Raw genomic sequence first — 12,478 nt, 5'->3', positions numbered from 1 at the left:
CAGCAGAAATCACTGACAGCTGTGTTACACAGTGGGACCTTAAGACATTCCAGAGCATGCAGTGTGGTGAGCAGCTGGAAGAGTGGCTGATGCCAGAGCGAGTGCCTGGACAGTGAAGCAAGCAAAGTGCCTTCTCCCCACCCCCCAGGTTGGAAGGTGAACTCACACAGATGCACCTCTGGGTCTTCACTGACCATGGACAACAACTGTGCGGTGGAGGGAGAAGGAAGGGGCACATTAAAGGAGCTTTTGGTTGTTGGACTTAAAAACCTGAGGCAAAAGAACACTGTCCAACATACTCTGGGGTGGGTGTTTTGCTCACAGTTTCATGCTTATGAATCCTGCCTGTAGCATTTTCCCAAGTTAATGCCAGGTTACTTCCCCCCTTTTTATTAAAATTTTCTATTCTACACTCAGACTCTGTGTTTGCAAGAGGGGAAGCATTGCCTCTTAGAGGCATGCAATGGGTGGTGTGTAATTGTGCCAGGTCACTATGTGCGGGCTCGAGCCAGTTTTGTGTTGTATGTTGAAAAGGAACCCCTAGATATTGAACCCGGCCCTACTTGCTGCCAACTCTAACTGGCAGAAGGGTTACAAATTAAATAATAATAAATGTGTTTTGTGTATTTAAGTTTTCACAGCACAAATACCAAATAATTCCATAGCAGTTTCCCCGGATTAAAAAACAACCCTATATAAATCCATCAGAAGCAAACAAGGAGCCATGCAATGGTTTGTTTCAAGGTCATTGTTATGAGCCAGAATATTGATTCAGATTAACAATGTAATGACAGCCCTGGAACTTGTTCTTTCAGATACTGACCTCCAGCATTATGCTTTCTTCTTATCTGCCCCATAAATTCCTGAATTATTTCCATTATACAAACAGAGACTTAATGACAGCAAGCAAGGATGAAAAACATAGGTTTGTGCCTTTCTATGGATTCTTTATGAACGAGCCATGAAAGGTTCCCCCACACACACCGACTGAAATGAGGGCTTCTTTCTACCCTAGATTTAGCAACCACACTCCTTCAATTAACAGCTGAGAGGTCTGTATAAACACTGCTGAGTCATTCAAGACTTCCAGCAAGAAATGGGAAAATATGAATTGACATTTGTGACTTTTTTGGGTGGGTGGGTGCAGAAAAACAGCCTCTCAGGCCTTCCTTGTACATTAAAGAAACTAAAGAGGGTACAAATCCATTTATTTTCTTATATTCAGATCACCGTTACTGACCTGGGTTTGTGTGCACTCTCTCTCAGATGATTCTAGAAACTCCTCACATTCTTTGCTGTATGGGACTAGCAAGTCAAAAACAAGACAAAGAAGTGTGTTATTTAGGACTGGTAAACAAATGCCTAGCACACTGTTGGCACTTGTTATGCAAATAAAACTAGAGCCCAGGAGCAGGAAGCAGCATGGTAAAGAGTGTGAAGTTGAGAGCAGGGAATAGGCCTCAAAGGAAGGAGTAAAATGCAGAGCTTGAGATGAGCATAGCAAGGAAGCAGAAAAGAGAACGTAATGACAGTAGAGACGCAGGTGAAGGAAGTATTACATAAAAGCCTCTTCGTGAGCTGGAATAGGCTGAGATTGATGTGATAAGAGACAGTGAGTGAATGGAGGAATTCAAAGAGAGGGTGACATGGTCAGAGCAGGGGAAGAGGCAGATGATGCAATGGGAAGAAGTGAGAAGCAAGGAGGTCAGACAGATGGTTTCGGTAATCAAAGTGAGATAAGAGTAGCTCATGGACAAGGGTAAAGAAAAAAGTCAAATGACACAGACAAGATAGATATTGGAGAGATCAATGGAAATAATTTTGGAGATGGCAGCTGACACCAAGAAGAGATGTTGGAGGGGCAGCTAGAGATTCAAGAAAGGGTTGGGTGTGTTAAAGAGAAGAATTAGGAGTTACCTCATAAAGATGGTAGCTGAAGCAACTGGCCAGGGTAGAGGAATAAATGGACTCTGAGAATGGGGAAGCCATGAAGGAAGAGTCAGTATGGCTTGAGAAAAAACAAGAAAAGGTGTCACACAGTGATTAAGTGTCAAAGGTGGCAAACAGATACAGGAGGATGAGACTAGATGTATCCCTTAGAGTTAGCTAGAAGCTAGTAAAATTGGTGACCTTAGCCAGGGCAGTTTCAGTGGAGTGGAGGCAATGGAAAACCTTAGACAGATTGGAAGAGATCACCCAAAGAGTGGTGGACAGGAAATCAAGACAGCAAAACTTAAAAAAAAAAAAAAAAAATACACTACACAGTTAAGGATTTTGGAAAGGTAAGAGAGGAAATAGAGCAGCAGTTAGAGGGTCATGTTAGTTTGCAGAATATTTTAGTTTAAACTTGATGCAGGGAGCACAAAATGAAGCAGAGGAGAGAGCAGTTAAAGGGGAGTATTAAAGGGGGAACTAGGGACAGTGGGAAGTGAGAATGGATGAGGTCAAGGGGGCAAACAGAGTTCAAGCTTTAGAATAAGAAAGTAGGAGAGAGACTTCAGAGTCAGAAACAAAGGCGGTGGCAGTGGAATTAGGGTTTTAGTGATGGATCAGGAGTGAAAGATATTTCTAGGTCAATGTACTCAATGCAGAAGTGAAATAGTTTTCTTTTTGCAAGACTTGACATTAATTCTGCTTCAGTGAAATAACTTTCAAAGGCTACTGAAGTAAATTGGTGAAGGAGGAATTATAATTTACCTATCCGTCACTTTTACTTTTCATCTCTAGCATTTGGAAGCATTTACAGTTGCTAAAAACCTCTTGCCTCCAAAAACAGATTAAGTTCCACATACCCTAATCCAGACCAGGAAATCAGTACAAATAGGGAAGGATTTGCTACTGTCACTTAACCTTCATATTATAGTGTATATTTTTAGGATTGGCTGGCAAGATATTACTCTGTTGTAGCAGAAATAAGGGAAGAGAAACTTGTCTCTCAGACTTTCCATGACTTGGTCAGATGAGTAGGGAGGAGTATAAAGATATTGCTCGAGCATGCAGGGGTGTAATCAGGAAGGCCAAAACACAATGGGAGTTGCAGCTAGCAAGGGATGTGAAAGGTAACAAGAAGGGTTTCTACAGGTATGTTAGCAACAAGAAAAAGGTCAGGGAAAGTGTGAGACCCTTAATGAATGGGGGAGGCAACCTAGTCACAGATGATGTGGAAAAAGCGGAGGTACTCAATGTTTTTTTTGCCATGATCTTCACAGACAAGGTCAGCTCCCAGACTGCTGCCCTGGACAACACAGTATGGAGAAGAGGTGAGCAGCCCGCAACGGTGAAAGAACAGGTTAAGGACTATTTAGAAAAGCTGGACATGCACAAGTCCATGGGTCCAGATCTAATGCATCTGCAGAGCCATTGGCCATTATCTTTGAAAACTTGTGGCATTCGGGGGAGGTCCCGGACAACCGGAAAAAGGCAAACATAGTGCCCATCTTCAAAAAAGGAAAGAAGGAGAACCCGGGGAAATACAGACTCACCTCAGTCCCTGGAAAAACCACGGAGCAGGTCCTCAAGGAAACCATTTTGAAGCGCTTGGAGGAGAGGAAGGTGATCAGAAACAGTCAACATGGATTCACCAAGGGCAAGTCATGCCTGACCAACCTGATTGCCTTCTATGACGAAATAACTGGCTCTGTGGATGCAGGAAAGCAGTGGTCATGATATATCTTAACTTTAGCAAAGCTTTTGATATGGTCTCCCACAGTATTCTTGCCAGCAAGTTAAAAAAGTATGGATTGGATGAATGGACTATAACATGGATAGAAAGCTGGCTAGATTGTCTGGCTAACAGGTAATGATCAACGGCTCGATGTCTAGTTGGCAGCTGGTATCAAGCGGAGTGGCCCAGGGTTCAGTCCTGGGGCCGGTTTTGTTCAGCATCTTTACTAATGATCTGGATGATGGGATAGATTGCACTCTCAGCAAGTTCGTGGATAACACTAAGCTGGGGGGAAAGGTAGATACACTGGAGGGTAGGGATAGGGTCTAGAGTGACCTAGACAAATTTGAGAATTGGGCCAAAAGAAATCTAATGAGGTTCAACAAGGACAAGTGCAGAGTTCTGCACTTAGGACGGAAGAATCCCATGCACTGCTACAGGCTGGGGACCGACTGGCTAAGCAGCAGTTCTGCAGAAAAGGACTTGGGGATTACTGTGGACGAGAAGCTGGATACAAGTCAACAGTGTGCCCTTGTTGCCAAGAAGGCTAACAGCATATTGGGCTGCATTAGTAGGAGCACTGCCAGCAGATCGAGGGAAGTGATTATTCCTCTCTATTTGGCACTGGTGAGACCACATCTGAAGTATTGCGTTCAGTTTTGGGTCCCCCACTGTAGAAAGTATGTGGACAAATTGGAGAGAGTCCAGTGGAGGGCAATGAAAATGATCAGGGGGTTGGGACACATGACTTACGAGGAGAGGCTGAGTGAACTGGGCTTATTTAATCTGCAGAAGAGAGGGTTCCAAAGAGGATGGAGCTCGACTGTTCTCAGTGGTGGCAGATGACAGAACAAGGAGCAATGGTTTCAAGTTGCAGTGGGGGAGATCTAGGTTGGATATTAGGAAACACTGTTTCACTAGGAGGGTGGTGAAGCATTGGAATGGGTGACTTAGGGTAGTGGAATCTCTGTCCTTAGAGGTTTTTAAGGCCCGGCTTGACAAAGCCCTGGCTGGGATGATTTGGTTGGTGTTGGTCCTGCTTTGAGCAGAGGGTTGGACTAGATGATCCCCTGAGATTCCAACCCTAATCTTCTATGACTAAAAAAACCTTTCATCTGAGGATCTGAAATTGCTTTACAAACATTAAAAAGAAAAAAGTGGAACTACAATATGTCAAACCTTATTGCTCAATCACCGAGTCTTTATGGCATCTCTTTACCACATACTTCATTGTTTATGTGATCTGTAGATCTTCTAGAACTTGGAAGCAGGGAGTTTGTCTACATACCAGTCTAAAGCACATTTGGGGCTTTATATAACGTGTAATTCTCTATCTATTGACATGGTTACGGGGCTGGCTGCACCTCTGCCTCCCCATGCTTCTGGTCTCTGAGTGTACCAGGTCTCAGGTCTTGTGCCTTTACCTGTCCTTGGCTGGAACTGTGCAATTCTCCCCACTCATAGACCAGGCCCTGGGCTACAGGACCTTTTGCATCACCTCCTTCTTATTTTGTACATCTGACTGAATTTAAGTACCCGCAGTACTTCTTTCCTTCAGGAGTCTGTGACCGGTAATACATTGTGATCAGACAGCCTTCTTAAAACCAAAGTATTGTTTATTTTAAACAGTAGGAACAATGCATTTAGAGGAAAAAAAGGTTTTAAAACAATCTACACTTATTTCTCTCTGACTTAAAGGCTTACCATCCACTGATGGTAACCTTGGAAGGCCTAACTTTTTCAGAAATCCCAGAAGGTGCCTATGTTAGTTTGGTTGCCCCAAAATGCTCCTCTCCTCCTACCTCTCTTTTCAGAATGTGTTCCTTTTTTAAACCTTCTGATCTCCTGTATGTGTGGACCTTTTCCTGACCTGGTATTATCTCATAACATCCCTCAAGTATCTGTAGAGAAGTAATTTATCTTGAGCCATTTCTTCACTCTCTGCTGGTCTTTACTTACAACCCATATTAAACTACACCAAAATATTCATAGAATAAATGACTTAGAACCAGGTCAACATACAATATTCATAAATTATTACAGAGCAGTTCCAATTCCATGACACCCATATTACATAGGGATAAACTGATGCACAGAAGGGTAAAGTGAATTGTTTACGAAGTTAGTCAGTCACAGGACACAAGAGTCCCAATTCCCTAACCCCTGCTCTATCCAACAGACCATCCTCACAACTACATTCACCCTCAAGCAACTCTAGAAAAGTTTCTGTCTTTGGGCTTGACCCACCTACTTCTGACACAAGCTTTTGGGCTTAATCCAACTTCTGTTGAAGAAAATGGAAGATGGACTGGTTTTAGGCTACAGGATAAAACTTGTTTCAGAGTAACAGCCGTGTTAGTCTGTATTCGCAAAAAGAAAAGGAGTACTTGTGGCACCTTAGAGACTAACCAATTTATTTGAGCATGAGCTTTCGTGAAGTGAGCTGTAGCTCACGAAAGCTCATGCTCAAATAAATTGGTTAGTCTCTAAGGTGCCACAAGTACTACTTTTCTTTTTGAGGATAAAACTTGTGCTTTTACTTTCCACTTGTTTTGATGTCCTGTCAGTGGACTGGTTCAAAGGATGTTAATCTTGGTTTGGAGCCAAATCTGAGTCTTTGTAAAAAGTAAGCTTTTACATAACTGAATGCCACTAGAAATGCTTTTTAAAAAAATCCAACTTTTATTTTTAAAACCAAACTGACTTTGCTATTATTCAGCCTGAGGGAAAACTGGACTTTTAAAATCCTGAGATTTCATAATTTAAGGTGGGAAATGTTGAGAACCCAGGAAAATCAATTTTTAAAAAAAATATTCAGCCATAACAGTTTCTTTCTCACTCGGTTTTAATTCCAAACCATCTTCATGCAACTTCCAAATGAACCTGGTAGCTGTGACTGGCCAACCAGAATCCAGGTGTGGTGGGAAAACAGAGACTAGTCTGGATGGCTGTTGTCATTTTATCACTACCTCACATCCATAAGTGGGCAGCACAGCTCTGGTACCTGCCAACTGTATTGGGAAGGAGTCAACACAGAGAGAAACTACAAAACCCAATATTCTCCTTGAACAAAGGAGATCAGTGTTACCATCCATCTCTTCTAAAATCAGAAATATTTGGGAGGTCCCTTATTCTGTCAGTGCTATTCATAGCAAAGAATTCTGGACTGGTAATAGAACCTTAGGTCATGTATGACACTGTGATAATATTTAGATTATAAGCTCTTTGTTGGGGCAGCATCTGGCACTATCCGACACCAGTCCATGCCAGGGGTTCCCGAGTACTACTGCAATACAACTAATATTCTTATCACTAATTATGCAATGTCAGCAGCTTTCTGGAATTGAAAGGTTTACCACTCCTCCACAAATAGTTTCATGCCAAGTTCACCTCCTACCTACCTCTCTGCCCTTGTTTCTTTTTATTCCACTTCCCCAGTCGTCACTATGCCCTTCTCCCATATTAGTTGTACCTTATTCCATGAAATCTTCTTCCTAATGTGCCCCACCACGTTATCATTTTCTAAGAACCTCCTTAAATAATACTTCTTTCAAGTGTATTATAAGTCTTAGCCCTTCCCATAGTAGAGAATAAAACAGATGAGAGACAAAAAACAAAACAAAACCGTAACTAACAAGAAGTTGTTGACAGTACTGCTCAAGCTGCTTTTCTATCTGAGGCCTGGTCTACACTATAAAATTAGGTCGGGTTAGCTAAATAGCTCAGAGGTATGAAAAATCCACATCCCTGAATGGCCAGCTTATACCCCTGTGAATTCTTCCATCAACCTAGCTACCGCCTCTCAGGGAGTAGGATTACTTACACCGACAGGAGAATCCCTCTCGTCAGCATAGATAGTGTCTACACTGAAGCACTATAGCAGCTGCGCCACTGAAGTATTTCAAGTGTAGACAAGCCCTAAGTGGTTATAAACTAATATAATCACTGTAATATCTTAGTACTGTACCTCATGGACATGCATGAATTTATATTCATCCCCTACGCCCACCCCGTGAGATAGGAATGCATCATCTTCCCCATTTTAGACTGAGAACTGAGGCACAGACAGATGAAGGGTCTGATTTTTGGAGGTCCTGAGTATCCAGAATGCCCAATCTAAGCCAATAGCAACTAGAGGTGCTTGGCCCATCTGAGAATCAAATGCATCTGATGAAATGAGCTGTAGCTCACGAAAGCTTATGCTCAAATAAATTTGTTAGTCTCTAAGGTGCCACAAGTACTCCTTTTCTTTTTGCGGATACAGACTAACACGGCTGCTACTCTGAAAAATGCTACACAGTTTGCCCAATGGCACACAGGAAGTGACCGAGGTGGGAGGCAGAGGAGGGAATCCAGCTCTCTCAAGTCCCAATCCAGTGTCTCAGCCCAAGTCCATCCTGCCTCCCCTTGCATCCTACCCATTGTCTGGGACAGGGGTTCTAAAACTGGGGGTCAGGGCCCCTCAGGGGGTCACACAGTTTTACATGGGGGGGGTCAGCCTCCACCCCAAACCCCGCTTTGCCTCCACCATTTATAATGGTGTTAAATATATAAAAAGTGTTTTTAATTTGGGGGGGGGGGTGCACTCAGAGGCTTGCTGTGTGAAAGGGGTCACCAATACAATAGTTTGAGACCCACTGGTTCAGGAGTTGTCTGTTTGAATGGTAAGCCCTTCAGGACAGCCAGCCTATCTTCTTTGTGTGTGAAGCACCTGACACTTTTTGTGGCATATAAAAAATAGTAGCATTACAACAGGATCCCTGATGCAGCGAGTGGGGGAGCAGAAAAAGCAAGTCTAGTCCATTACTTAAACCCCGTAAGGTGCCAAACCCATAGGACGCAATGACATCACACCTTGCTGAGACCCCAATGCACCAAGTGCTAGTCTAGAAACCCCTCTGCTTCAGAAACAAAGTACAGGGCCAGAGCTTCTGGCACAACCCCCCGCTCCAGCTAAACAGCCCCACAAAACTTACAACCCCCTACTCTCCCATCACAGCGTGTGCCCTCCCTCAGGGGATGGAGGTGAACCCACCCACACCCTGCCTCAACCTACCAGGCAAGGAGCTGGGAGGAAAGGGAACTCCCGTCCCCTACCCACGTGGCTGTCAGGGAGGGGCCAACTGGGGGGGCACGGTCAGGAAAGGGGAGAGTCTCCCCCTCCCCCCTAGTTGGGGGGGGGCACGGTCAGGAAAGGGGAGAGTCTCCCCCTCCCCCCTAGTTGGGGGGGGGGCACGGTCAGGAAAGGGGAGAGTCTCCCCCTCCCCCCTAGTTGGGGGGGGGCACGGTCAGGAAAGGGGAGAGTCTCCCCCCTAGTTGGGGGGGGCACGGTCAGGAAAGGGGAGAGTCTTCCCCCTAGTTGGGGGGGGGCACGGTCAGGAAAGGGGAGAGTCTTCCCCCTAGTTGGGGGGGGGCACGGTCAGGAAAGGGGAGAGTCTTCCCCCTAGTTGGGGGGGGGCACGGTCAGGAAAGGGGAGAGTCTTCCCCCTAGTTGGGGGGGGGCACGGTCAGGAAAGGGGAGAGTCTTCCCCCTAGTTGGGGGGGGGCACGGTCAGGAAAGGGGAGAGTCTCCCCCTCCCCCCTAGTTGGGGGGGGGCACGGTCAGGAAAGGGGAGAGTCTTCCCCTCCCCCCTAGTTGGGGGGGGGGCACGGTCAGGAAAGGGGAGAGTCTTCCCCTCCCCCCTAGTTGGGGGGGGGGCACGGTCAGGAAAGGGGAGAGTCTCCCCCTCCCCCCTAGTTGGGGGGGGGCACGGTCAGGAAAGGGGAGAGTCTCCCCCCTAGTTGGGGGGGGGCACGGTCAGGAAAGAGGAGTACACCCTCCCCCAGGACAGTCAGGAAAAAAACCACACCCCCCCCCCGAGAAAAAAAACCCACCATCTTACCCGCCTGAGAGCTCAGCGCGCTCCCATTGGCCCCTCGCGGGCTCTCCGGGATCACGTGGAAGAGGCCGTTACCGCCCGTTCGGCCGTTTAAGCTGGTCCTCTAACCCCGCCCTTTTCTCCAGCCGGCCAGGGAGCGTGAGAGGAGGGGGAAAACGTCTCCGGGCTCGGCTGTCCGCGCGCATGCGCCAAAGGGGGAAAGTCGGCGGAAGGGGGAGGGGGGCGCTAGAGAGGTGAGGCCCGGCCGGGCGAGCGCGGCGCCGGAGACGGGTCCGGAGACGGGGGCTAGAGGCGCGCGCGCGAGTGACTAAGTGACTGACTGAGGGGGAAGAAGGAGGCCGCCGCCGCCGCGGCTGGAGGAGCCTGACGCTCCGCCCCTCCCCCCCCAGCCGGCCCTGAGCGAGGAGACGCCGGTGGCCGCCCGGAGGGAGATCGGCCGCCTGGGCTCCGCGCCTGTGAGGAGGAAGCGGGGAGACGCCGTCTCCTGCCGCTGGGACCCTGCCGCCCTCCCCTGTGTGACTAGGGGGACCGGACAGCCCCCTCCTCCGGGGCCGCAGGGGGACCCCGCGCCCCTCCGCGAGAGGAGGTGACTCCCACCCCGGGGAGAGGCGGCCCCAGGTGCCGGCTACCGCCCGCCGTCTCCAGCGGGCTCGGAGCCTCCACCGACGATGTGAGTGAGGAAGTTCGTGCTTCGTCCCCGCTCAGCCTTGGACGCTGAAGCCACCGTCCCCGGGGCGAGCAGGGAGCCGGGCGCTTGCCGCCGGTGTGGCGGCCACGCAGCCGGCTGTTGTCGAATAGCGATTCGGGGAAATAACCCAGCCCTCTAAGCACCGAGGGCGGGGGGCGAACTCACCCCACGCCCTGCCTCAGCGGAGCACCCCCGGGCCGGGGGCTTTCCACGGGCGGCGGCGTGGGGGGGGGGGCGCGCGTGCGGGACAGCACACTTGCCAAGACACTGCTTAGCTTTTCCCTTGCAGAAGGTGGAGTGACAGACACATCGTGAGACGCTGCTGCTGCTGCTGCTGTTCCCACCCTCTGCGGTTTTCTTTCAGTTTTTTTTGGGAACCGTTTTTGTTTTTTTTTAAGGGAGGAAAAAATGTCTTTCTTTAACTTTCGTAAAATCTTTAAGCTCGGTGGCGAGAAGAAAAAGAAACAATATGAGCACGTCAAGAGAGACTTGAATCCGGAGGAGTTCTGGGAGATTATAGGCGAGCTGGGAGATGGTGCTTTTGGTAAAGTGTTCAAGGTAAGAGAAAACTTGAGAAGTGGCAGCTAAGTCTCATATGGTATAGTTTCTTGGAATAAGTGCATCGCAAGCTTGCCTTTCCATAAGGCCTGTCGTCTGAGCATCTCAAAGCATCTTTCTAACATAGGTAAGTATTTTGCCTATTTTACACTTTGGGAAACTGAGGCAAATAGGTTATGATGTGCCCAGTCACACAGCTAAAACATTGACAGCACTGGGCTACCTGAAAATCCTGATCATCACAAAGAATTATAGAAACTGGAGATGGGAAAGTCCTATTAGGTCATGGTCCCGCCCTCTCCTCCAGCCTGCCACTGCTGAGTTGTTCCCTGCTCCTGCATTTTTTTTTCCTTCCAGTGTTTTGTTCAGTCTGGCTTTTAATCTATCAAGGGATAGGCTTCTCTAGTCAAGCATAAGCTCAATTTTCTTTCCTTAGCTACTTTTTTGTAAAATATCACACTTAAAAGTAAAATAGACTTAAATGTCTCTTATAGTGGCTTGAGTGCTGATCTTGTGATATTTTTAATGAGTCCATTTGCCTTAATAAAATACCTTGTTCTCTCATCAGATTGAATTAAATGCCCCAGGGCTATCCAGGTTTTCCTTTTTTAAGGATGTGTGTGTTGGTTGTCCTAACTTGTTTCAATGACTTGATATAAAATGTTGAAATATAGCAATATAAGCTATATTTTTATAGGCTACTTACTAGATGAACCTTCACAGAAGAAACCTACATTGTAATAGTTTTAAATTTGTTTCATAAAGACGCTATCAGATAAATGGCAAGAAATAAACTCATGCCTTCAAACAGTCTTCTCTGCTGGCTTTGGGTTTCACACAGGGTGTCAATGCCTCTAGTTTGTTTTATGGAGTGCATGACAGGCATGTTCCTGTGGAACTCCTTGCCTGAGGAGGTTGTGAAGGCTAGGACTATAACAGGGTTTAAAAGAGAACTAGATAGTCATTAAAGGACTTAACCTATTAGCCAGGATGGGTAAGGAATGGTGTCCCTACCCTCTGTTTGTCAGAAGGTGGAGATGGATGGCAGGAGAGAGATCACTTGATCATTACCTGTTAGGTTCACTCCCTCTGGGGCACCTGGCATTGGCCACTGTCTGCAGACTGGATACTGGGCTGGATGGACCTTTGGCCATACTTGGTCAGACCATTCTTATGTTCGATGTTTCTCGGTGGCGAGGAGAGAACAGCATCCTCAAGCTCATTAGGGAACAGACATGGTGCAGGAAGGTGATATCTTGAGCAGGTTCATGGGATAGGGATAGAGTGTAGAAAAAAGGATACCAGATGCATTGTTGCTGGAAAGTAACTAGTTGTTTCAGTCAAGAAGTTTTCATGTTTAAAATACTGCATTTCAGTGGGACTACAAGATCATTTACACCAGGGGTTCTCAATCTTTTTCTTTTTGAGTTGTGTGTCGTCGTCCCCACCACAGCCCACCTGTGCCACAACAACTGTTTTTCTGCATATAAAAGCCAGGGTTAGGGGGTAGCAAGCAGGGCAGTTGCATTGGGCCCTTTGCCACAGGGGGCCCTGCGAAGCTAAGTTGCTCAGGCTTTGGCTTCAGCCCTGGGTGGTGGAGCTTGGAGCCCTGGGCTTTAGCCCCTGGGAGTGGGGCTTTGGCTTTCTGCCCTGGGACCCAGCAAGTCTAATGCCAGCCCTGCTTGGCGG

General features: G+C 47.2%; 2 protein-coding genes across 6 annotated transcripts in view; one reads left to right on the top strand and one right to left on the bottom strand.

Annotated features, from left to right (window-relative positions):
- STN1 (STN1 subunit of CST complex) overlaps nucleotides 1–10,366 on the bottom strand; it is a 67,800-nt gene extending 57,434 nt beyond the window's left edge. Inside the window, exons 1-3 of one of the 2 annotated variants that reach the window (XM_073354455.2) lie at nucleotides 9,547–10,366; nucleotides 3,483–3,637; nucleotides 1,241–1,305 (exon numbers count right to left, since the gene is read on the bottom strand). The gene's annotated coding sequence lies outside the window, so the exon portion shown is untranslated. The remainder of the gene's footprint in view (nucleotides 1–1,240; nucleotides 1,306–3,482; nucleotides 3,638–9,546) is intronic. The other variant, XM_073354453.2, reaches the window with a different exon arrangement.
- SLK (STE20 like kinase) overlaps nucleotides 9,749–12,478 on the top strand; it is a 65,756-nt gene continuing 63,026 nt past the window's right edge. The window contains exons 1-2 of one of the 4 annotated variants that reach the window (XM_073354448.2): nucleotides 9,749–10,213; nucleotides 10,521–10,789. In XM_073354448.2, coding sequence (XP_073210549.1) covers nucleotides 10,640–10,789 — 150 coding nt within the window. In that variant the 5' untranslated portion in view covers nucleotides 9,749–10,213; nucleotides 10,521–10,639. Of the gene's footprint in view, nucleotides 10,790–10,811; nucleotides 10,917–12,478 lie in introns of those variants that run through there. The other 3 variants (XM_073354449.2, XM_073354450.2, XM_073354451.1) reach the window with 3 other exon arrangements.

The sequence above is a fragment of the Lepidochelys kempii genome, chromosome 7, assembly GCF_965140285.1.
Source record: "Lepidochelys kempii isolate rLepKem1 chromosome 7, rLepKem1.hap1, whole genome shotgun sequence".
NCBI classification, from domain to species: Eukaryota; Metazoa; Chordata; order Testudines; family Cheloniidae; genus Lepidochelys; species Lepidochelys kempii.
Note: the sequence above shows the minus strand (reverse complement) of the source record. Positions and strands in the feature narration are given on the sequence as shown.